The 25,140-nt window shown below is 43.0% G+C and overlaps 1 protein-coding gene across 32 annotated transcripts in view; it reads right to left on the reverse strand.

Annotated features, from left to right (window-relative positions):
* The window catches only part of Cadps (calcium-dependent secretion activator 1), a 537,366-nt gene that overhangs the window by 220,943 nt on the left and 291,283 nt on the right, over nucleotides 1–25,140 (reverse strand). For 19 of the 32 annotated variants that reach the window (XR_011225795.1, XM_069317990.1, XM_069317986.1 and 16 more), the window contains 4 exons: nucleotides 24,558–24,578; nucleotides 17,832–18,020; nucleotides 7,948–8,084; nucleotides 4,165–4,352 (listed from right to left, as the gene is read on the reverse strand). Coding sequence is in view for 31 of the 32 variants with exons in the window: in XM_069317990.1 (XP_069174091.1) it covers nucleotides 4,165–4,352; nucleotides 7,948–8,084; nucleotides 17,832–18,020; nucleotides 24,558–24,578 (535 nt within the window). In the remaining variant the exon portion in view is untranslated. The remainder of the gene's footprint in view (nucleotides 1–4,164; nucleotides 4,353–7,947; nucleotides 8,085–17,831; nucleotides 18,021–24,557; nucleotides 24,579–25,140) is intronic. The other 13 variants (XM_069317987.1, XM_069317999.1, XM_069318000.1 and 10 more) reach the window with 1 other exon arrangement.

A 25,140-nucleotide genomic window follows, 5' to 3' on the forward strand; every position in this document is an offset into this window, starting at 1 on the left:
ACTCGTGGCCCGGTTGGGTTCCCATTGGGCTCCTTGTCTTCACTTTGTTGGCCGATTATTTTGTTGCTGCTTCCTCTTTTGGCTCCTGTCCCTTGTGATGGGTTGTTTTTTCTAATTAGTGGTTCCCTAGGGTTGTGTTTTGTTTGGCTAATTTTCTTGTGCAGTAGTCCTGGTTGGCGCCTTCCTGCAGAGCGGGTTGTGTGGTTCGGCCAGTGTGTCCTGCACATGCGCAATGGGAGTTTGTTTTTATCTGGGCGGTGTGTTTCAGTGCTTGTGTTTTGCGCCCTTTTTTCTCGGGTGCTTCGCCTCTCCCTCTTCTCCCTTCTCCGGTATGTGTCCCGTCACTCCGGGGGTGTCCTGGATTACAGCTGTGGGGAGGACGCCGAGGTTTTCCCTGTGTCATGGGTGTGGGCCTCCTCCTTTGCCTCTACTCTGCTCTCCTGCGTGTCCGGCTCTGGCTTCTTCACCTGATGGTGCTCCCAGGATCTTCTTGGCACTGTTGGGTTGTGTCACGTTCGTGCCTCCGTTTGACAGGTGAGTTTCTGCGGTCTGGCATCTTTCGGCCAGGCGCTGGATGCGGAGATGTTTATATACTTGTCTTTATTTAGGTATATTTATGTACGAATGAGACCATTGGCACACCGGTGACTGTCCCTTTTCAACCCTTCCAGTCCCACTCATAGGCATGTCCAACCCATGCTAGAGTCATTCAGGGGACCCACCTCTTTCATGTTATGAGGTGTGTGGGTTGTGGTGCTGGTTATGTACTCACCTGGTAGGGCTCACCTGGTTGTGCTTGCGGGGTTTGAGCTCTGGCTCTTTGGTCCCGCCTATATGGTAGAACATGCAGAATAGTACCAGTGGAGAGCAGTGGTGCCATAGGCACAATCGGGGAACACTGTATAAACATCAGAGGTCTGCGGTTGTTAAATGTCCTATCTGCGAGCATACGCCATGTTGTTGGTACATCCATGGACTTCTTCATGAGAACACTAGCCTGTTTTCTAATAGAGGTTCCGGACCATCCTGGCTGTGGTGGGTATGTGGGCCTGCGGGCCGCTCCAAGCAACAGCCTAGTGGACCAACCTCTCGCAAGTCAAGCCTAGCCTCGGGCCAGGCTTGGGGAGTAAATGAACTCCCAGAACCCCATCAAGCAGGTTTCGAGCAGGTATCTCTGCCGTCAGTCACCTCGTGTGCAAGTTCCTGGGCCTGCTGGGTTTCTGTTATCTTCGGTGGCCCTGTGTGGGGTCGACCTGTTGTCTGCCTGCACCGTTCTCTGCCTTTGCTGAGGCATGTTGCTACATACGTGTTGCACGTGGTCCATGTTGCTGCGGCACGTGTGCACTGGTAACGTGTTTCGCGGTGGCATGTCCTTGTTCCTGTGTCAGGTTGTGGTGTGGCACTTTGCTACTGTTTTGTGCCTGGGGTTTGCGTATGGGGTTTGCTTTTGTTATTTTCGTGGTCTTCGGGTCCCTGGCTTGGCCCTTCCATGTGCGTGGGGTTCTGTCCACCCCTGATTGTCCACCCCTAGTTGTGTTTCCTGGGGTTTGAGCTTTGGCTTTTTCGTCCTGCCTCTCCCCTGTCGCTTCCCTGGCATCTCCTTTGCTCGGTTTTGCCTGCACTTGCTGCTGTATGGGGGGGGGGGTCGGTTTCCGCTGCTTCCCTTCCTTGTGCGTTCCCTTTGTTTCCTCCTCTGCCGCAAGGGTTTTCTTCGTATGTTCCTTGGCTTCTTGGGCGTTCCTTCAGCCTGTGTCATATGATGCGCTTATGTGTCTTGGTCTGTTTTCGTTGCTCATATCCCTTGGTTCGGGTACTGTTCTGGTGGCAACCCTTACGCCTTCTTTGGTTTTTCTGGCTAGCTCTGCCTGTTGGTTTTTCATGGTCTTGCGATGTCTCGTGTTCGACCCGTCGTTTCTGATCTCCTGGCGGGCTTGCTCGCATTGGGAGGCTTTCTGTTCGGCAGACGTTCCATCTCCTTTGTGCCGGCCAGGGCTTTGGTGGTCACGCCCGAGATCTTCCCGCGGCTCCGCCTTTTCCTGGGCTCGGATGAGCCTTGTTGGGGCTGATTATGTTCTACCTCGCGTGTCTCCCCTCCGGTTGGTGGTCTGGTGGCTTCGTTATTGGTGTCCCACCTGCATGCTTCTTCTTGGCGGCAGTATGGGGTATTTTGGTGGTCCTTCCTTTTTCTCCTGTCCCTTCTTAGGTGGCTGCAGTTGTTAGTGTCAGCTTGGTTTTTCTGGTGGGGGTTGGGGGCCGTCGTCTTGCCACATACTGTCGCCTCGTTTCGTGCGGCGCTGGCGGAGCCGCTTCGGCTTGCTTTCGGTCTTGGTGTTGCTTCAGCACTGTTAATACACTGTCTTGTGCGTTGTTTCACCTCCGGCCTGTTCGTGCGCCGCTTGCACTGTCCTGGTCTCTGGTCAGCATTCTCTCTCTTCTCCTCAGTTGGTGGTGCCCCTTTGGTTCCTGTTTGTTTTTTGTCGGCTCTTTTTCCTGTTGGCATTTGCCTCTGGGGGTCGGGTCGCTGGGCTTCTTGTTCTCCTCCGCAGGGGTTTTCTGCTCCTTCGGTTTTGGTGTTTTGGTTGTTCGGTGGCAGCAGTCTCCATCTTTTCTGGCATGGGATGGAGCTGCTGCATTTCGGAGGGGTCCTTGGTTTGTTGGTGCTTAGTAGGTCGGGCCTGGGTGGGTGTCGTGTTTGGTATTCAGTGGCGGCCCTCTGGTGTTATTTGCGTGCCGTGGCCTCTATGTCTGGGGCACGCTTTGAGTTGATCTGGTTCTGTTCTTCCCTGTTCGCGGGTGATGGTGTCCCGGGTTGTCAGCCTGTGTTCTTTCCCCATGCCCATGACGTTCGTGGCTTCGCTGCTCTTGCTGCCATCTGGGTGGCGTGTCTTTGCTGTCATTTGGGCACGAATCTTTTGGTGTTCGAACAAGGGCCTTGCTGCTCATTGTCTCGTGTTGTTCCTGATCCCTTTTGGGGCTGTGTTGCCTTGGGTTAGCGTTTGCTGCCGGTTGTCTCGCATCCGTTGAGGGGTGCGTGGTGTCCGCCTCCCAGTTCCATCTCTTTGACCTTCCTCTGTGGGTTGTTAGCTCCAGGGAGCCAATGGGGCTCCTCCCAGAAAACCAGCGTTGAATGTAATGAAATGCCATTTTCTGGGTGAGACCCGGAGGCTCCCCGGCTACCCTCCCTCCCACCAGTCGGTGGTTTTTCGCGTGTTTTGACATCCAGCCTCAGAACTGATGGGTGGATAGCCAGTGTGAGAGGTCTGGGGCTTCCCCTTCCCCCTCCCGGGGAGGGGGGAGCTGCGCAGACAGCGGCGCGGTGACGTGTGACGTCATAGTAGTTTGCTTGTTTTCTGTTGGGGCGTTCTATCGACTAGTTCGGCTTTTGGTAGCAATTTTAACCAGAATAGGAGTTTGTTTTGCAATGCTTACCTTTCTGGATGGTTGACCCGGTCGATGGCAGACATAGAATGCTTCCAACCATACGGGGGGTTTCTATAGGCTTGCCTCTCTGAGGGAGCCAGGTTCTGGCCGTGGTCCCCGGTAGGCCCTAGACCTCCATACACATGACTGATACTAAAGTCTGACATTAGCATATCAGCCTGGTAAAGCTCTGGGGAGCCTCCGGGTCTCACCCAGAAAATGGCGTTTCATTACATTCAACGCTGGTTTTTTTCACATAGAAGGATGGAGCATTTCTCCATAAGTCGCTGTCCAAGAGTTAAAATAATTTTGTGAATAGAGTAAATAATAAATTAAATTATACAAAATCTGAAATTCTGACAAATCTGGAAGAAGACTAAAGTGATTTAGTCAAGATTTGTTTTTAAATTACACTGTAATGTACTCTTTTTGTCATACAGGTGAGAGAAAATTAAGAACATTATGCTGAATAAGATTACTGTATAAATACAAAATATATTTCAGGTATTAAATTATGGCCAACAGAATTAACATGGAAAACAACAAATAATTTCCTGCTTAAACACTATTTAACATAAAATGTAAATTGATGAAGTTTATTTGTATTTTCCATTTTCTTATAAAATCTCCCGTATCATATTTCAAAATATACAATAATACCAACAAAGAATATTAAAGTTTCCTATTATATAACTGTCCTCTATTAACACGGAATATAGTATATTACCCAAACTGATAACTTGCCTGTTTCCATGAACGTGGGAGGCACAGAAGGCAAATGAGTAGTGAATGAGAGTTGGGTCTATCATCTGGCCTTTCTCTGCTCGATCTAGAAGGTCTTCTAAATAGCAGAGATGTCTATAACAGCCCCGAACACCATACCGAGCCTGGTACTCATCTAATACAAAAATCTGACCAGGACTGAACCATCCCTATGGGCAAAGATAGGAATCATCAAACATGAAACACTTTAAACCAATAATAATTTAAAGCAAAAGTTTTATGAAGGTATAAGGAATGGATACAAATATTTAACTAATACCACCATTTCTCAAAGTGTCTTTTCCAAAATTTGACCAAGTGGTCGATGTCAATCTCTGAGGAAGTATTATCCATTTAAATCCATTTAAATTGTCATAAACAGTCTCCCTGATATCTCACTTTTTCATTGGAAAACTGTGTTCTCTCTCTCATCTTTCCCATCTCAATATCTTTAATTAAATTTCTCTTTTTCCTAGCACTGTCACATTATCATCTTAACCATTTTGTTAATTTAAGTATACAAACAAAAAGTGAGAAATTACTAATCAGAAAGGCTTCTGTTAAGACTCATATGTTTTAAATATTTCTTAGATAAATATATACAGTATATACAATGGAGCCTCAATTCAAGGAACTCTAGTTTGGCAAATCTCTGGTTGTAATGCACACCTTTCAGGCCAGATTTACTCACCTAATTCGACGAACAAGAGTTTGGCAAAGATAAATATGTGCAGATTTGCTTTGAATGTTGGGTCACAGTTCACAGACTAGTGAGAAAGTTGTCCATCACTGGGCAGGTTTAAATTAAAATTTATCTTAGTGAAATCAGCCCAGAGTGCATGGAACATATGAATATGGCTCCTCTCACATTTTTAATATTTTGTGGCTGAATCCAACACTAGAAGAAAGAGTTGGGCATTGGGAGAGCCATTGGACATACTTAAAACCAAATTCTATCATTTATTGTTAAATGATAGAATTTGGTAGTGGGTGTGCGTATTAGGGATGTGTAATTACCTAAGTAATTACCTAAGTGTAGTTACAGGATGAGAGCTACGCTCGTAGTGTCCCGTCTTCCCAGCACTCTTTGTCATATAACGCTTTGAAACTACTGACGGTCTTGGCCTCCACCACCTTCTCACCTAACTTGTTCCAACCGTCTACCACTCTGTTTGTGAAAGTGAATTTTCTTATATTTCTTCGGCATCTGTGTTTAGCTAGTTTATATCTATGACCTCTTGTTCTTAAAGTTCCAGGTCTCAGGAAATCTTCCCTATCGATTTTATCAATTCCTGTTACTATTTTGTATGTAGTGATCATATCACCTCTTTTTCTTCTGTCTTCTAGTTTTGGCATATTTAATGCCTCTAACCTCTCCTCGTAGCTCTTGCCCTTCAGTTCTGGGAGCCACTTAGTAGCATGTCTTTGCACCTTTTCCAGTTTGTTGATGTGCTTCTTAAGATATGGGCACCACACAACCGCTACATATTCTAGCTTTGGCCTAACAAAAGTTGTGGACAATTTCTTTAGTATATCGCTATCCATGTATTTAAAAGCAATTCTGAAGTTAGAAAGCGTGGCATAGGTTCCTCGCACAATATTCTTTATGTGGTCCTCAGGTGATAGTTTTTTATCTAGAACCACCCCTAGATCTCTTTCTTTATCAGAATTCTTTAAAGATTTCTCACATAATATATAGGTTGTGTGGGGTCTGTGTTCTCCTATTCCACATTCCATAACATGGCATTTATTAACATTAAATTCCATTTGCCAAGTGGTGCTCCATATACTTATTTTGTCCAGGTCATCTTGAAGGGCGTGAAGGGTGTAGATGTTGGGAGTAGATGTAGCTGTCTGGAGTGGGTGTGGGTGTTTGGTTTGGGTGTGGGGTTTTAGGAGTGGGTGTAGATGTTGAGAGTGAGTGTGGGTGTCAGGAGTGGATGTGGATATCAGGAATGAGTATGGGTGTCATGAGTGGATGTGGGTGTGGGGAGTAAATGTGGGTGTGGGGGGTAAATGTGGGTGTTGGGAGTGGATGTGAGAAATGGGTGTGGGAAGTAGGTGTGGGAAGTGGGTGTAGGGAGTGGGTATGGGGAGTGGGTGTGAGTGTTGGGAGTAGGTGTGGGAATTGGGTGTGGGTGTGAGTATCAGGTGTGAGTGTCAGGTGTGAGTGTCAGGTGTGAGTGTCAGTTGTGGGGTGTTGGGAGTGGTTGTGGGTGTCAGGAGTGGATATGAGTGTCAGGAATGGGTATGGAATGTCAGGAGTGGATGTGAGTGTGAGGAGTGGGTGTGTGAGGAATGGGTGAGGGGAGTGGGTGTGTGAGGAATGGTGTAAGGAGTGGGTGTGTGGGGAATGGGTTTGGGGAGTGGGTGTGTGGGGAATGGGTCTGGGAAGTGGGTGTGGAGAATGGGTGTGAGTGTCTGAACTAGGCATGGACGTGGGAAGAGGGTGTGAGAAGTGGGCGTGGGAAGCGGGCATGAATGCAGAGAGTAGGTGTGGGTCTTGGGAGTGGGTGTTGGGGCAGGTGTGAGTGTTAGTAGTGGGTGTGAGTATCAGTAGTGCTTGTGGGTGCAGGGACTAGGTGTGAATGTCAGTAGTGGGTATTAGAAGTGGATGTGAGTGTGGGGAGTGGGAGCAAATGTGGGTGTTGGGACTGGGTGCAGGGAGTGAATGTAGGTGTTAGTAGTGAGTATGGGCATCGAAAGTGTTTGTGGGTGTCGGAAGTGGATGTGGGTGCAAGGAGTGGGTGTGGGTTTCATGAGTGGATGTGGGTGTCAGGAGTGGGGGTGGGTGTCAGGAGTGGGGGCGGGTATCGGGAGTGGGTGTGGGTGACTTTAGTTCCAAAGGTATTGACAGAGACTATATCACAGTATAGTATACCACAATATACCACAGAATTTGATAGAGACGACACATGGTAATAGTATACAGTACTAGATCTTGTGTTGACTACAGAATAGGGTTTAATTGATCAAATTCATGTGGAGAAAAAGTTAACCCCCTCATGCGACCACCATATTTTAAGATAGACTATGAATATAGAAACCCACATAAAGGTCAAAGGTGATGAATTTCTAGATAACCAGCGAGGTGACTATCAAGGATTGAGAAAGGAACTGCAAACTGTCTCTTGGAGGGAGCTGATGGGCGAACTTGGCACAGAAGCAGCATGGCAAAATTTCAAGAGGGTCATTACAGAACTCATTAAAAAATATGTGCATCAGATAATATCCTATCAGGAACACTTGAAGGTCACAGGGCTAACAACAATGCAAGATAGGCATGACAGGGCGGATCTCATTGAAACTTTTAAAATACTGAACAAGTTAGAGGATGTTGATCCAGATATTTTCTTCAGGTCAAATGTAACACAAACAAGGAGCAACGGTTTTAAAGCACAACAAGCCACAATGTAGGACTGAGAACAGATGGTTTTTCACCAGCAGGGATATTAATTAACCCATGGAACTGCCTACCTAATTGAAGCTGTAACTGCCCAAACTGTGCTGAATTTCAAAATATACCTGGAAAAGATCAAGACAAATGGGGGGGGGGGAACCTTCGACACACCGTCAGCATCCTATCCTCCTTGAGACCACTAGGGTTAGTGGGCCTCGGGTAAATCAGGTAAATCAGTATCTTTAGTCAGACTAGAATTCAAAGTTTATTTCAAATACTAATGGAAAACAGTTCATATCTTTGAGCTATTAAGTGGTAAACACATTGAACTTAATGTAATGTGAAGTATAAATGCATCAACTTACCAGAGAACAATATGGGTCAATAAGACGGTATTCAAGTGTTTGAGTTTGTAGAACTCTGTACAAATTGTGATGATCAAATCTAACAGGATCGGCACTTATATATTCATCCATTCCATGCTTCTTTGCTTTATCTGCATCTAAAAGTATAAAACACATACATAAAATAGAGTCCTCACCATTGGTGTGATTTCTTCTAAATATTCATAATATGGCTCAATTTTATCACTGTTTAATGTAATGTATAAATAATGTATAAATCCTTAGTGAAAAATGCTTAGTCATCAACAAGATTAATCAGCAAATATTCAAGAGATACCACATATTTACACTTTCATGTTCAGATGTCTGTCACACACATAGGAAGTATCATATCATGAGGAGAAGAAGAGAGATGTTTGAATATTTTTTCAAATGCTAAATTCTTTGAGAAGAGGATTAAAAAAAGTAAAAATAGCTACAAGTGTTCATATACAGTTTTAAACAATGAGAATGCACAAGATTTTTAGAATGCGCTTCACAGTGTGGAGAGACTTTGGGTACTGTGATGTTATATGGTCAAAAATTTTATTCAAATTTCATTCAAGTGCCCACTAATGGAAGCTGTATCATCATGCCCTTCATAACCACTGTGCTGCACCAGCCAAGAAATCTCATTTGCCCATTACTGTGCCAACCAAGAAAACACTGTATTTTTTCATACCCATTCCAAAAGCGAGCGCAATTGGTTGGGTATGAAATGGACTCCTGAGACCCCCAGAAGAGGCAGCCATCTTGAAAAAAATTCATTGATTTCTCCAAGGCTGCTGGCAGGATCAGTTCTGAATGAGCAACCAAGGGAGGCGCACGTGCTTCTGGCTCCCAATCCCCTGTCAGACGCGGTGTTGAAAGATCTCTCTCCGTTGGTGAAATTCAGACCTTATTGTTTGAAGAACATAAGGGTCATGATATTGATGAAGCTAGGAACAATAAGGCTCTAACACAAGGCTCGGATGCAAGTGATACAGCACCGATGAGGAAGATACAGCAAGCGTATCCAAGTTGTAGCTATGCTCAATGTGTTATCCCCACTGTTTATAGTTGATATATAGATGAATTGTTTTCTGGGTTCAGTGATGATGCATCTGATACAAGTAGCATAGATGAACAGTGTTAGCAGCTTCCATGGTGGTAGTGTTTTCCATAGATCTTTTCAAGAATGGCTGAATCTCTTCCAGAATGACTGAATCTCTTCCAGAATGGCTGAATCTCTTCCAGAATGGCTGAATCTCTTCCAGAATGGATGAATCTCTTCCAGAATGGCTGAATCTCTTCAAGCATACCTTAGCTTGCCGGTCGACCATGGCGACGGATGGTGGTTCATGCAGCGTTTCTCCCATGGACATATCCAATCCCTTTGAGGTTTTTCAAGACCTGTTGTCCCTTGGCACACATTCCGGTCACGACGTTCTCCCCGTCTTGGATGGAGATCTCAAGGGTGTTTTACTGGACAGTAAACATCATAGTAAGGCTAATAGATTGGAGGCAAAACGTTGCCTGCATCCTGTGATGCCCTGTGACCCCCTTGCTACCTCTGTCTCCATGCCCTCCACTTCCTCCTGGTCAGACGGGTTCTCCTGGCCTACGTACGTTCATCATCGTCTTTGATGCTGATACGCCTGCTGATTGGAGTGTTTTTGGAAATAGTAGGGCACGAAGTCTTTTCTATTAAGTCATCACGAGTTCTTTAAAATTAAGGTGCATGATTTCAAGCTGAATAAATGCAGGAACTTGATTGCCGTTAACACACTTCCTCCAGGGACTTAGTGCTTTCGGAGGTTACTGATATCTGTAGTTACAAGGTCCATTGTTATACGCCTCTGGGTGACTGTTTGGTATGATATGTGGTCAGGCATGTTGTTGACGTTAGTGTGGATGACATCAAGGTGCAACTGCAGGATGCTGACATTCCAATCCTTGGTGTCAAGAAATTTATGCGTAGAATTGATGGTGACCTGTGTGATACCGGCACTGCCCTCCTTACTTTTCTTGACTCCTTCCCTCCTGATCCAATTTGGATTAATGGTTTCCTCCATAAATTATAGGTGTACATTCCCCATCCCACTCAGTACTTTCGTTGTAAGGGTTTTCACCATACTTCCCATGGCTGCACCAATGACGTCCATTGTGGCAACTGCTCTAGTTCCCATTTCACTCATGACTGAGTCCGACAAGCTCTGTTGTCCCAACTGTGGTGGTGATCATGCCATCACTTTCATGCAGTGTCCTTCCTATGTTGCGGCACTCACTAAGGGCTCTTCCCATCGTCATTCCGCCCTCCAGTCGTACTTTGCCTCATCCTGCCCCAGTTCCTTGTCACCCGCCGCTTCCCCCTCCGCTGCCGCCTTTGCCTGTGCCTGACCTGTTTCTCACTGACGTTCCTCTCACCGCTGAGGCTTCTTCTCTCCCACCCACCATTCAACTGAATCCAGATCTTGTTGATGCTATTCGCTCTCTTTGTGGATGCACTTGAAACGGTGCTGGTCCGCCACATCACTAAATTCTTTCCACAGTCCATCCTTCCCATTCCTGAGGCTGACCCGTCACTCCTCTCCGCTTCTTCTATGGGTGACGTCCATCCTCCCACAGCTGCCTCTGCAATCTCCAATGCTCTTGAATCAATGCTGAACAACGCCCTTCGGAACTCTTTAGCGTGCCTTCCCTGTGTCTCTCCTCAGGCTGCCTTGCCGTATATCTCTGCCCGCAGTACTAAGCGGAAGCAATCCTCCGTCATCCCAATTTCAAAGCGCCCTGCCACCTTGCCTGATGGGCCTCTTACATCGCATTCTCCCACGACTTGTCCTCGTACCCTTCCTAGGTCTTCCTCCCATTGTCCTGCTGGCGCTTCTGCGGAGTCCGATGTTAGCGTCCCAGTCGTGAGACTCCGGATGCCTTCTACGTACCTTGCCCTGTCCTAACCTCACCTGTCCCGTCTTGACTTCTTCTACCATTCTCCACATTCGTACTGTTACATTCGTACTCCACATGTCACCTTTAGCCCGAAATGCTATGGGTACTAGTGGCTTTAGGTATTGTATGTACTATCTCTATCTTTAAATCCATCATTATGTATGTAACTCAATGGATGTACCTTTACCTGAATAAAAAATCTAAATCTAAATCTAAATCTACTTAATTACATCCTTTGCAAGGATGTGTCCTTCCCCTTCGTTTCTTTCCTCTGTCCCTCGCTTTCTTTACTGCAGCGATGCTTTGGGTTCGCTTTCTATTTTCTTTATTCCCATCCTACGTTCCTTTCCTCTTGTTTATTTTGCAATTATCCTCGCCTGCATTGATGGCGTTGTTATTTTCTTGACTCGCGCATGTCGTGACCGTTGATGTATTGTTGTGCATTGTCATCTACGCATCTTTCTACATTTCCACTTGTGCAGTCATCAGAAGGATATACCTTCATGCAAACAGCACATATTGCGAAGAAGAAGACGAATACCGTACAAAATGACCTTTTCAAGACTGCCTTACACTTCACAAGCTTGGCTACATACCACCTATAGGTAATAAAGCCAAGGGTGTACATGAGTGTGTTATTTGCAAGCACATAGAACGAAGAACCAGAAAGTGAAAATCTGTTTGTACCTGGTGCATAAAGAGCAAAGTTGTGCCATGTACCATGGACTGATTCGTTGATTATCACTCACTTCCAAAGTACTGAGTGTAAATCAGTGTGTTACTATGTAAATAGTGTGTGAAACTGTACATATTGTAGTTTTAGTGAATTTTGAATAAATAATATTGCAATAAAAAAACATTTATTGTAGACACACTTTTTTATTTATATTTTTACTTTTTGCAGGGATATTCCTGCTTAGGTCCTAAGCCACTGGCTGACTCATGTATCACAGTTCCATGGAACATTATCAACATTCTAATGAATACATCTTGTGAAGGACACATATATACATCACATACAATAACAAAAATAAAAATAAAAATGCATTGGAAATACATAGTACAAATAATTGAAAATATACACATTTAAATCACAATAGCAAGATTTGTTCAATTGAGAATATATTTGTGGTAACTCGCGGTGTTTGAATGGCCCTCACGACCACCTCTGGGAGCTTCATGCACTGGCACACAGCCAATGATAACATCACAAGCCCCCCTTCTCCATATCCCCACAGTCAAAGTATGTGGAATTTTTTAGTTTTTTTTTTTGTGTATGTGTTCAGGGAAGGGAATTTATCATTTTGCAGCGATAAAAAAATTTTGGTAAACACTTGATTTTCGGCACACAGGGGAAATGTCCCAATAAACACGGCACATTACAGTGGTTAAAACATTTTCTGGGGGAAGCCCCTACGGTTTCCCGGAGCTATCCATGGCTGATATGGATACCCTTACTTTTTGCATCAGTCGATGTGGGTGGAGGTGCATATTTAATGTCTAACAGGATGTGATCACTCTTTCCTAAGGGAGGAAGGTACTAGATGTCATATATCTCTTCTTCTTTCCTGGTGAATACTAGATCCAGTACTGACGGTACATCTCCTTCCCTCATTCTTGTGGCCTGCTTGATGTGTTGATACAAGGATGTCTCCAGAATGAGGTTCACAAATCTGCATGTCCAAAAGTCCTCCGTTCTTGCTTCATAGGCCTCCCAGTCTATTACTTTAAAGTTGAAGCCCCCCAGTATCAACAGTCGTGATTTATCTTTATCTGCTTGTACAATAATATCTCTCATGACCATTATGAGGCCCTCTCGTTTGTCATCCAGTTCTTCCTTTGTCCATGTGTTGCTTGGTGGTGGGCTGTAGGCATTTAAAATTATCAACTTATCATCCTGATCCCAGACCTGCAATGCCATTATGTCAATATCTCGAGGGTTTTCAAATATTAACTCTCTTACCTTCATGTGTTTTTTCACCAGCATAGCCACTCATCCTCCCTTCCTAGTTTTCCTGTCACGTCTCCAAACTGAAGTCCAGAATGAACCGGAGGTCCGTGCAGTCCCGTTTCAGGACCAGAAACCCACCCGAGAGACGAGGTCGTTTCGACCACGCTCAAGTGAACCCATTCCGAAATGACTCGACAGAGCGCAGGAGAATAAGCCCACCGCCAGCCCCTAACTCCCCGAAGGAGAAGGAGCCTAAACTTTACCTAAATAAACTAAACTAAACTAAATTGTACTTTACCTAAATAAACATTTGAATTTGAATTTTGAATTTGAATTTGAGCTACCCAATACCACCTCAGGTTGCACGAAGTGACCCAAAAGGCCCACAAATTGTGGGACCACTCATGAGGGAACAGAGCAAGCCTCTCCCCCATTGCCCTGTCAATGGGACGAACCGCGAAAGGGCCAACGCACCTTATGAGAACCTAAGCGGCACACATGGGGATCCCCCCTACTGACCAGAAACTGACAGAACCGAAGGCTATACCTGCCCTGAATCTGGCACCACTGGCCTACCACGACGAGAAGAACCTCGAGCCCTGGCACGACCTTTCCGGGAAGGCCCTCCCTACAAGCCCCCGTAGAACAAATTGAACAGGACGGCAACTAGCCGAAGCCGCCTGCAGATACTGCAAAACCGCAGACTCTGCAAACAGCTGTGGACAATAAGGAGAAGACAACCTAAGAGACAGGGCCCAAGCGGATTCCAAGGAAGAAGCACGTACCACCTGCCAACACGCGAGTCGAGAAGCAAAAAACTGTGAAACTGCATCCTGCAAGAGCGGCGTGAACAGCTTCAACAATGCAGATGACACACACACCGCCGAGGGCAACGCACCAGACCCAGAGGCGGCCCCAAGCTCTTCCACATCCAACTCAAGCCAATCTGAGGACATCTCGAGGAGGGAGAAGAAATGCAGGGCCGAAGCCAGCAATCCACGTGTATGCAAATCCTCCATGACCAAGGCAGCCAAAAGGGAAGGAACCTGCACATGAAGTTGCATCACACCAACATCCCACGGAAGGGCAGGGGCAAACAAACATGCATGGAGATGCTCAAATTCGCCCCCCCCCCCCCCCAGGAAGACCTGAAACGTCGTCTGAGCCTCCTTCCACTCAAGCACATGGGACCAACAGAACATGTGCCAAGCCTCTAACGAGAAGTGCAAGCAGTCTGCCAAGGACGACTCCGGAACTTCATAACAAATCCAGTACGGACACGAGGATCCACACTCAAAGGAACACGAATCCATCACGAAAGCATAATCCGGGTCAAGCAGGAGGTAAAGCAGCATGGACCTCCCAAACCACATGAGATGAAACGCGGGAAGCCAAAAATCTCTGGAAGGGCAGGACCGAGGAACCCACGAGATCACGGAACTGAACCCGGGGAGGAGTAGACACCAAATCCAATTTGTACGAGGAGGTTGTGAAAGAGAACCCCCTCTCCTTATAACACTAAGCCCCACTCCGAGGGTACAAAGACCCAGGAGGGGTCCAACGGGGCCCAAGGCCCACAAGTCAACCCCACCCCCACCCCAGGAACCTCACCCTGAAGAACTGGGACCGAGCTGTCCTCCAAACCCCCCGCCTCTAAAGAAAAGGCAGGAGCAGCCAAAAAAGCAGGAACGAGGGGGCCCACTGGTCAGACCCAGAAGTTCTGGCTGGAGGACTAGGCTCGAATGCTTCCGCCGCAACCCAGGAAGGGGACTCCCGAGACCGCCCAAGTCTCAACAACCAAATAAATCCTGCTCCGCCTTCGAATCCCCTCAGATGTTTTGGAGCCATCTGGAGTGGGAGGGGGAACTGAATGAACCCCCGAAGGGAAAGGACAAGAATGGGCGGACGGCGTAACCAAAGTTGAAACAACTCCCACCCCAAAGTCCGGATCCCTATAACCAAAATGGGGCAGCCTAGGGGTATCTAGGAAAGCAAAGAACCTATCGCATTGCAGCAACCTAAACTGTGCATACAACGCCTCTGTTGCCTGCAACTTAATGTCATGTTCAGTAGCTTGGGTGAACTGGAGCACCTACAAGGAACAAACGTCGCACAACTCCTGGTCAAAAGAATCACTGACTCGACTGGCAGTGTGGCGGAGGCACAACTGGTGATTGTCACCCCGAGACAAGGAGGCAGAGCAACCATCAACCTCGCACGAAGCAAGAGGGGACTCAAGGGTCGCATCCATCGGACCATGGAGCCCTCATGGGGTTTCCCAGGGGCCCGTAGCCTTGGTGTCACACTAAGGGAAGCCTAGGCATGGTACTGCAAACCGCGCCCAAAACAACTGAGCAAACTTTTAAAGCTGAACCCCCAGGATGTGTCCACTCACGGGGGCCAAGCAGGGGTGTACCACCAAGAACACAGAGATGTCTAGCGAAAGACTTAAGTATAAATAGACGGCAACCAACCAAAGGCAGATCCCCCCCACCAAGAAGGGAAACAAAAACAAAAGAAAAACCCTGCAAGAGGACAACATACCCAGGTGGAACAGAGCCGGCCACTACAATAGGTGAAAACTAGCTGTGCAGTACCCTGCGCCCCTACCAGTGACGAAAACTACTTCCTACCCAATGGCAAACAAGTGCAACAAAAACCCCAGCTGACTCCATGGGCGGCCAAGTATCGATCAGTAAAAGACATAGCGGAGGTAGCCCCCAAGGTGACTTGTGGAAGATAGCCCCAAGTCCAAAGGGAAGTACTTACAGAGCACCTAGGGAAGGAAACCCTAGGTGCATGCAGCCCGAGTACCATAGAATATTACTCCTGGCTCACACACCACCTGTAGAGACAGACCGAGCCACAAGGCACAGGAACTGAAAACAAAAACTGGAGCCAGAGGCACCCGACCTGCCAGTATTACATTAGCCAACTACAGGTTGGTTCGCCGGTGCGAGGGTCTGGGGCTACCCCTTCCCACTCATGGGGAGGGGAGGTTGTGCAGACAGTGGCGTGGCAACGTGATGATGTCATGCTCATTTGTTAATTTTCGTTGGGGAGTTCTCTCCTCTCGTTCGGCTTTCTGTAGCAATATTTTTACCAGAATAGGGGTTTGTTTTGGGGCACCTATCTTTCTGGGTCCCAGACTTGGTCAATGGCAGACACAGAATGCTCCCAACCACACGGGAGTTTCTATAGGCCATTGCTCCTCGCGCCTCTCTGAGGGGGCCAGGTTCTGGCTCGTGGTCCTCAGTAGGCAGGAACTTCATGCACTTTGACTGATGCCAGAAAGCTAACAGTTACATATCAACCAGGATAGCTTCGGGGAGCCGAGGGGGTTCCCACCAGAAATATATGTAACTGGTATTATTTAGTGATTATAGTATTACAGAAGACCCCTGATTGTGATAAAAATGACCAGGATTCTGATAATAGCAGGAATGTTGTGATAATTTGTGCTGTGGTGTGGGAGGAGTAATGGTGAGGAAGAAGGGCGGTAACGTCGTATGTCGAATCTGTGACTAACCGTTACTGTCTGCACTTAATCTACCAGCTTAGTAGTTCGCTATGGTGAACACAAATGTAGATACTTATTATATCACACTACACTCTACTGAATAATATTACTGCAAAAAAAAATTAGAAAAATTAATCATAGACACTGAAATAATTAGGTAATAATGTCTTTGTGGCAACTTCCACCTGACAGCTCGGACAGAGCTGACTGCCTCCGGCGCTTGCTCTGTCAACACCTCTCTTTTGCCAGACTTTCTCCCCCTACTGCAGCCAAAATATGCCACCTACAGTTTTTTATTATTTTTTTCCTGTGATCAAGGAACACAAATGAACACTTTTATAAGACAAAATAAGTTTTTTTTTTTTTTGCACCTGTGGATGTTGAAGGCCAAATAGCCCAGAGCAGCTTGGGGGCTAATGTTCATTTTCTTATGGAAACAGATTAATATTAATGATTTTGTGACAGGAATGTGATAATAACAGCAGTTTTGTAGCTAGTCATAGCAAGATGTGTAGAATATTGGAGGCATTGTTTTGCATCATGCGACTGCTGGCATTGTCTGCTTGTGGCTCCATGCTGTGGTTTGATTTCATCACCATACCCACCAGAACTGCTTAATAGTATGTTATGATGCATATAAATGTTGATAGTGATATTTAACATGCGTATATAGCATAATAACAACAAACACTATTTGGTTGATCTAAGAATATAATATATTGTATGTGTCATCATATATGAGCTCCATATTTTTTAGAATAGCAATATTCCACACATTTAACTATATACTCTATATATTACACACTATTGAATAATATTACTGCAAAAAACTAAATATAAAACCATGGTTCACAAAAATGGAGATAGCTGTATACAACCTGTGTATAGTGTAATAACACCAAAAACACTGTTTGCTTGATCTTAGAATATAGTATACATGTCAAATATATGAGCCCCATAATTTTGAGCACAGCAATGTTCCACACATTGAACTACAGTAGTGTATATAAATTCCACAAATTACACACTTTTGAATAATATTACAACCAAAAAAAGAGAAGAAACGAATGAGATACTGAAATAATTATGAAAAATGATATTTGCAACAACTGCCGCCCCACGAGTTGGCAGAGTTGAGCATCCCCGAGCGCTCCATCACTCGGCGCCCATAATTTGCTCAACTTCTCAGCTCCATCACGGCTAAAGTATGTCACATACAATATTTTTGTTTAGTTTCCTATGATCAGAGACTGCATTTTAGCAACATAAGAAGAGAAAATAATTTTTTGCAAAGAATTTATTTTCGGCATACCACGGGTTTGTCATATTTTATAGCCGAGCAGCACAGTGATTAAAAGGCAACTAATAATCGGTGGAAAGGTGAATCTGGGCAAGTACAGTACAAGTACAGTAAATATGTTAAATAACTTTTTTTTTGTTACATAAACCCTATACCCATTTTCTTACCTCCCTGTATTTTGGATAATGTGGAATTTTTTCCTTGAGGCATTACTGGTGGAGTTGGCTTGTGAGCTTGACCTGTGGCTCGGTACAATGCTGTGACCCACTGATGAGACTCATTCTCATCTTCCGTGGCATACAAGATGGACTCACCCTCTCTTACAGCATTAAAGAAAAATCTACCACCTTCCAGATCTGTTATATGAAAAAAATTATTTAAATTTTTACAATATATATACAAACATACAGAGATAAGAGTGCACGCATGCATGCATTGACAAATCGCAAACCTGAGCTCTAGCCTGTAAAACTTTATATGGGTAATCATACACTTGTATACGCACACACACACACATGCATACGTGCATACATAAAATCTTGTACATATATCAAATCTGCTAAATTTCTACGATAAAGTTACTAAAATTATTCCATAAAGAAATGGATGGGCAGACTGCATTTATTTAGAATTTCAAAAAAAGCTTTCGATAGAGTTCCTCACAAAGACTAATTTGGAAATTTAAAAATATAGGAGGTATTGAGGGTACATTACTGAAATGGATGGGAGACTTCTTGTCTGAAAGAAAAATGAGAACAGTGATAAGAGGGAATTTGTGAGCATGGGAGTTAAGTCACTAGTGGGGTCCCACAGGGATCAGTACTAGCCCCAATTATGTTTCTGATTTATATAAATTATTTGTCAGAGGGTGTGAATAATTGCATGAATATGTTTGCAGACAATGCAACAACTCTGTGTAAAGTAGGAAACTGGAATGACATTAAGACCCTCCAATTAGACTTGGATTAAGTAAGCAAATGGAGCAATAAACAGATGATGAAATTTATTGTAGACAAATGTCAAGTAATGGAAATGAGGGAGACTGGGAATAGGCCCACAAGAATTATAGATTACGTAACAGATGCTAAAGGAAATCAGCTAAAGAATATGATATAGGGATAATTACAAGCAATACTCTATCACCAAAAACCACATAAATCTAAAGTGAGAATGGCCTATACAATTTTGGGAGAATGTAGGATAACTTCAAAGTGCATGGATAGAGTAATGTTAAAGAAATTATTTTCAACATTCATTAGATCTAAACTGGAATATACAGCTGTTGTTTGGTACCTACACTTATAGAAGTATATAAGTGTAAAGACATGCAAGAAATATGAGCTACAAGGAGAGATAAAAGGTTTTGGAGATGCCTAATTTGGAAGACAATAAAATTACAGCTTTGAATGAATATGGAAAATACCTTTCTGATCTGTACGATTCAGCTGCCCCCTAAAATAATTTCTGCTGTATCCTCTGGACAAAAATTATGAATGATGTAGGATACATTCTAGGCACTGGTCCCATACAGAACTTTTCAAACGGTCCTTATCTAGATCATTAAAGATACTAGTGAGGGGTCACTAGAGAAACTCAGTCAGCCTGGAATGACCAATAGAGATTCATTCCATAAAAATTGAAAGCCATGTAAGTGTCTTCCTTTGTGTGATCACATTTAACCATCAACTGAGACCTCTACCTAACAATCCATTACCTGCTAGCATATCTAATACCCTTGACAGATACCAGATTGCAACACCATCATCATAAGACAGAAGATGGTGGATGCCAAAACCATCGGTTGTTTCGAGATTCATATGACAAAGATTATACGGATGATAGGATACCATGAGCATAGCTCTCATCCAGTAACTACACTTAGGTAATCAGTCTAAAGAAGCCCTATTATTCCCATTTCTTTTTAAGACACAACAAACTGCACCAGGAGAAAGATAAGAATGAACTAAGAACAACCAAATGGCACAGCTCAGAAAGGTGCTTTTATATTTATTTGGAGCCATGCTAAGCTAGTGCATTCAGTTACCCCCCTACGATTAGTATTAAAATATAGGGTTCTAAAGATAAAGGATTTATATGAAGAGACCAACTGCAGGTAAAAGTTTTTTAAAGCCATGCTTCAAGGTCGATTGTTTCACCATGTTGCATGCAAGTACAAAATCCATACAGCTGACTACACAATGAAGAGTTTCACAAATTCTTTGATATTACCCTTCTGTGCATGGAAGTGCACACTTATGTATGAAGTAGAATTTGCAGTATGAAATTATTTCTTTGTCTATGGGCTGGATAAAGGAAATTGTGATGGGCAGCAAGTATGCAGCAAACATATTGCCCTCACTAGCTCATATACATATAGATATGTATATGGTTATAGCTTCTTAGAGTAAGGACCTGCCCGAAACGCTGTGTGTACTAGTGGCTTTACAAGATTGTAATTACTATGCTATGTATCCTCACAATCCCAATGTACCTTCTTGTATATAAATAAATAAATAAATAAATAAATAAATAAATATGATGGGCTGTTATGTATCAAGAAATTACACAATTTTGTTCTCTGACAAGCCGACTTTTAAAGTGGTCATCCCCTCTGGTACAAAAATGAACTTGAAATCAGTTCTGAAACATCACTCTGAACATCCATTCACTAAGATAAGCCCTATAAACCCCTTAACCGGTCAGTCCCAAAGCTACCCAAATCTACTCAAAGCTATCCAAAGTTTCCTAGTATTACTTAAGCAATGAAGAAATATGATATATTTACTCACTATAATGTTGGTGCTGAAGGTAAAACATGAAAAAACATATTTTTACTCTGAAATGATATAAGTTTATAATGAAATTTGACAAAACTAAGTGTCATGAGAGGCTTTAGGAAGTTGACGACCCAAGCGACAATGTTGTGGAGCAGCTTATCCAAGATATATTGTTGCCTAGAGGTTATATTTAACCTCTAGTAAATATGACTAGTTAGGTTTGGATAGGTTAGGTTAGGTTTTGTTAGGCTATGTTAGGGTAGGTTGGTTAGGTTAGGTAGGTACAGGAGACTGATACACCAGCAAACACTCTCCAGGCAACAATGTGTCTTGGATAAGAAACATCCAGACAACAATGTGTCCACAACATTGTCGTTTGGACCGTTGACTTGCTTTGGCATCGCCAGCAACTTATATCATCTAATTTCGTTCTGAAATGATACTTTTTCAGAGTAAAACTATATTTTACATGTTCTACATTCAGCACCAACATTATAATGAATAAATATATCCTATTTATTAATTACTAATGTAATGCTAGGAAGCTTTGGGTAGCTTGTTAGGAAGCTTTGTGTAGCTTTGGGTAATTAGACAGACCCCCTTTAACAGCTTTGGCTAAAAGACTTTTCCTAATCACAAGTAATTTAAATTTATAAATACCAGTTGCACTGGCACAGCAAACCACAATGAGCCCCTCTTTCTTTGCTCTGTTGTATCAATAAGGTCCATCACTTTCACACTCATGAGCACACACACATCACTTTTTTGGTGAAGGTGATACCCCTTGTGCCAACACCTGCATCAGAGGAGCTCCACAATATTTCAAAATTCTTAAGTATTGTAGAACAGGTTGATGATAGTGAAAGGTGTCCCAAGGAACATAAAGGTCTAGTGCTTTGGAAAAATAGGTGAGATAACACGAATGTGCCAAGTGAAGTGAACAAATTGGTTGAGAAAAAGTTGCCCCAGTGTTTACAGTGCCCACAACGACATTCAAGATGGCCACCGGCAAGTGGAAAACAAAACAGAGCTAGATTTTGGGGGTTTCAATGAAAAAGGCATTGATATAAGCAATTTACACAACAAGTTGGCAAAATTAGGTATTATAGTGAACTATCATGTAGAAATAATCAGCAAATTGAAAGAAAGTAATGACCACTTAAATAGCAAATATTAGGTCTTGAGGGGTTAGTGAAAGACTTATGCAAGGATTAGAATCAATTGGAAACAAATTGCAAAGCCATGGAAGAGGAAAATAAACTCTAAAAAATAGCTTTGGAAGAAGTTAAAGCAAATTTAAAAATAAATGACTACAATAGGTTAGGTAAGGAAATTCAACAGGAAAAACAGCTTTTGTCAGTACAGATGGAGGAAGTTACACAGGGAATAGAATAGTGCAAGTAGGATATGCAGCTCACCTATGCACAAGTGGCCAAGGAAAAGGAAAGAATAGAAGAAGCAGTAAAGGGAAGCCAAACACTGCAGCAACCAGGATAAAACAAACATTAGGCTGGAAGTCAGAAAGGAACTGGAATCAAATCCTAAATTGGTGCAAAACACAGTTGATCAAAGCAAGTCCCTGATAATTTTTGGTTGCAAAAAAAAGGAAATAACATCTAGGTCAGAAAAAGCTGTAGAAGAAGCGAAAGTATTAGATAAAATTGTTGGCCTCGTGGAAGGTCTTACTACTATAGAGAATGACTGCGACTACAGGAGAATTGGCAGGTACGTAAAAGGAAACGATCGACCTTTAAGGTCGATCTTTGTTTGGCATCCTAAACAGTGCCAAACAGATGGAAGAAGTACAGTACTAAGGAATGTTAGAAAAATACAAAGTGATGAGGATGGGAAAGTAAGGTTGTTAACACTTTCGTGTTCTGAGCGTGCGCACGCCAGACTACCCGAAGGTGGCCAAGGTGTTTCCCGCGAGAGTGCGACAACACTGAAATGTGTATACTCTTCAGTTTTATCACCTCAATTTTTGTTGTATGGTGTTCATTTTGGTATCAAAATGTTCACAATAGAATGTCCTACAGGAGTATATGCATATAGTTCAAAAGCCCAGCATGCCACCCGCACAAAACCCAGAAATCAGCTGAGCATTAACCGTGAGCATGCAAGAGCAATAAAATGTGTACACTCTCTTCACTTTTTTCACCTCAATTCTCATGTTATGTCTTTCATTTTGGTATCAATTTGCTCGCAATAGAATTCCCTACAATGATATATGCATATAAGGTTAAAAAACCAGGCGTGCCCCACCCGCAGCAAAGCCAAAAGTTGGCCAAACATTACCCATGAGCGAGCACCCATTGGCACACCTGCAACACCTGCTCACAAATGTATTTACTCGTTTCAAGTTTTTCACCTCAATTTTGACCTCAGTTTGCAATAGAATGGGAAGACATTGGTGCACATTTTAAAACCAGTCCCATAAAGATCAGATAAAAACATGAATTTTAACAAATATTTTAATTTTGGACGTCACCTACGTCCCTAAGGAACGTTCACAGAGTTATTTGTGGATGTCATCTTCGTCTCTAAGGAACGAAAGTGTTAAGGACCTGCCTGAAATGCTATGCAGGCTAGTGACTGTATAAGAATGTAAGAACTCTTGTAATATATAAATAAATAAATAAAATAAATAAATATGAAAATAAAAATCAAAATAAAAAATAAAGCAAACTCTGCTTTCAGACAACACTCAGCCTCCCCTATTTAAATCCCTAAACATGCTAAACATAAACTCACTCCACACACATTCTCTTGTGCCATTTACATTTACAAAACACTGTTCTTAAATGGAAACCCTGTTCTGAAACTCTTCCTGGACAGATGTAACAATCTATAATCACCACACCAGAAATAAATATATCTTTGATATCCCCCGAGTCAATCTTATTCTGTGTAAACACTATGCAAATAGAGTGTTTACACAGATTAAGTGCCTCTGAGGGGCCCAGCTTCCGGCTCTGGTCCCCAGTAGGCAGGACTTCATTGACTGAAGCCCCCAACTAATTTAGTGTACATCAGCCCTAATAGCTCCTGGGAGCTGATGGGGCTCCCCACAGAAATAATGAAATTCTTTACAAAGAATTCAAGTGCAATTGCCACTAAGCAGGAGGCACTGGTAAACTGAAGGGCAGTCGCTCATGCCACCAGGAACTACACGCTCAGTCGACCCACACATGTATCAACAAAGTCGCAAGGCGAGGCAAAATTTGTACCCCAATTCGAATTTTCAAATAAAAACATAACTTTCTTCTGTGTTGATAACTAAAAATTTCATCTGTAATATTAAGGATGAGTCAAGTGCCACAGTTTCTTCTGCATCATGTAAAGTTTTTTTTGCACCATCAACAGCTGAATACACCATGCTGGGATCTGCATGCCACTTGTGCCACCAGAGAGCAAACTGTTTTGTATTGTGTGGAGTAGCAGCCTTTCAAAATTATTTTTCAATTTTAAACTGTTCAAGAAGGATTTGTGAAAATAAAATGCATAATGATATTAATGCTATTACTATTATCTGCAGAAAATATAAGTACTACCAATAAAATGCAGGGTTTCTACTCCCAAAAATTTCAACAGCTTTGCTCTTCCCATACTGACTAAGAACAGAATTTCAATAAAATCAAATATAATAAGTAAGTTTGTAGTCGTTGAAATATAAATTGTGCTGGTATGCTCTCACATGCTTAAAATGATGCAAATAGATTAGATTGTGTAGAAGATAGAAGTAACACTAAAAAAATCTAAACCATACAATATTGATGGCATGAAAATATGCAGGCACAATGCAGAGAACAACATAAGAAAACAAGTTGATCATTTAAGTCATCAATAAATAGTATAGGATATGTAAGGGTACTAAAGCAGCAGATGTGGATATAATGTGAACACAGATCTGGGAATGAACCATAAATGAAGGGCATCAACAAGATCTTGATATTTTTTAAATTTTTGTCTGATTGGAGATTCACGCCAGTTCACCTCAAACTTGAATATGTTACTTTTCATGAATGTTTAAGTTAATTTGTCAGTCTACTACATTTATTTATAAAGCCTGTCATTCTAATTTATAATAACTATGTCTTTGCAAACCACATTACTTACCCATTCCAACCATAAGTTGAGCTGAAAATAAGTTAAAGTATTAGCAATGCTGTATTATCACTATTTTACAATGGTTTCATATACTGTTAATTTGAAAGAAGTTACTTTATAAAAATGCTTGATATCTGACTTAAAATACAGAAAACAAACACCCTGACACTAAAATTATACAGTATCTAATGAATGTATTTATATAAAATAATGCACAAAGAAATCACATTAACATGATGTATCAATGCTAAGCTCAGGTGCACATTCTCTCAGAACCCATGGTGAAACTCCATCTGGGCCAACTATTTTGTTCTTCTTAACTTCTTGAGCATTTTTATCACTTCGTCTCTAGACACCTCTATGTGCTCTATGTTGTTCTCTGGAATTCTAATTTTGTCTGCTTCTCTTAAGAGTTCATTTTGTACAAACACACCTTGGCACTTTTTGTTTAAGGTTTCACACATTTCATTTTCTGTGAATCTGTCTCCCATTTTCAACCTCTGAATATTATCCTTTACCTGCAGCTTACTTTTAATGAATTTGTAGAAAAGGCCTGGATCTGATTTACATTTGTCTGTTATACTGTTCTCAA

The sequence above is a fragment of the Procambarus clarkii genome, chromosome 89 (genome assembly GCF_040958095.1).
Source record: "Procambarus clarkii isolate CNS0578487 chromosome 89, FALCON_Pclarkii_2.0, whole genome shotgun sequence".
NCBI lineage: Eukaryota > Metazoa > Arthropoda > Malacostraca > Decapoda > Cambaridae > Procambarus > Procambarus clarkii.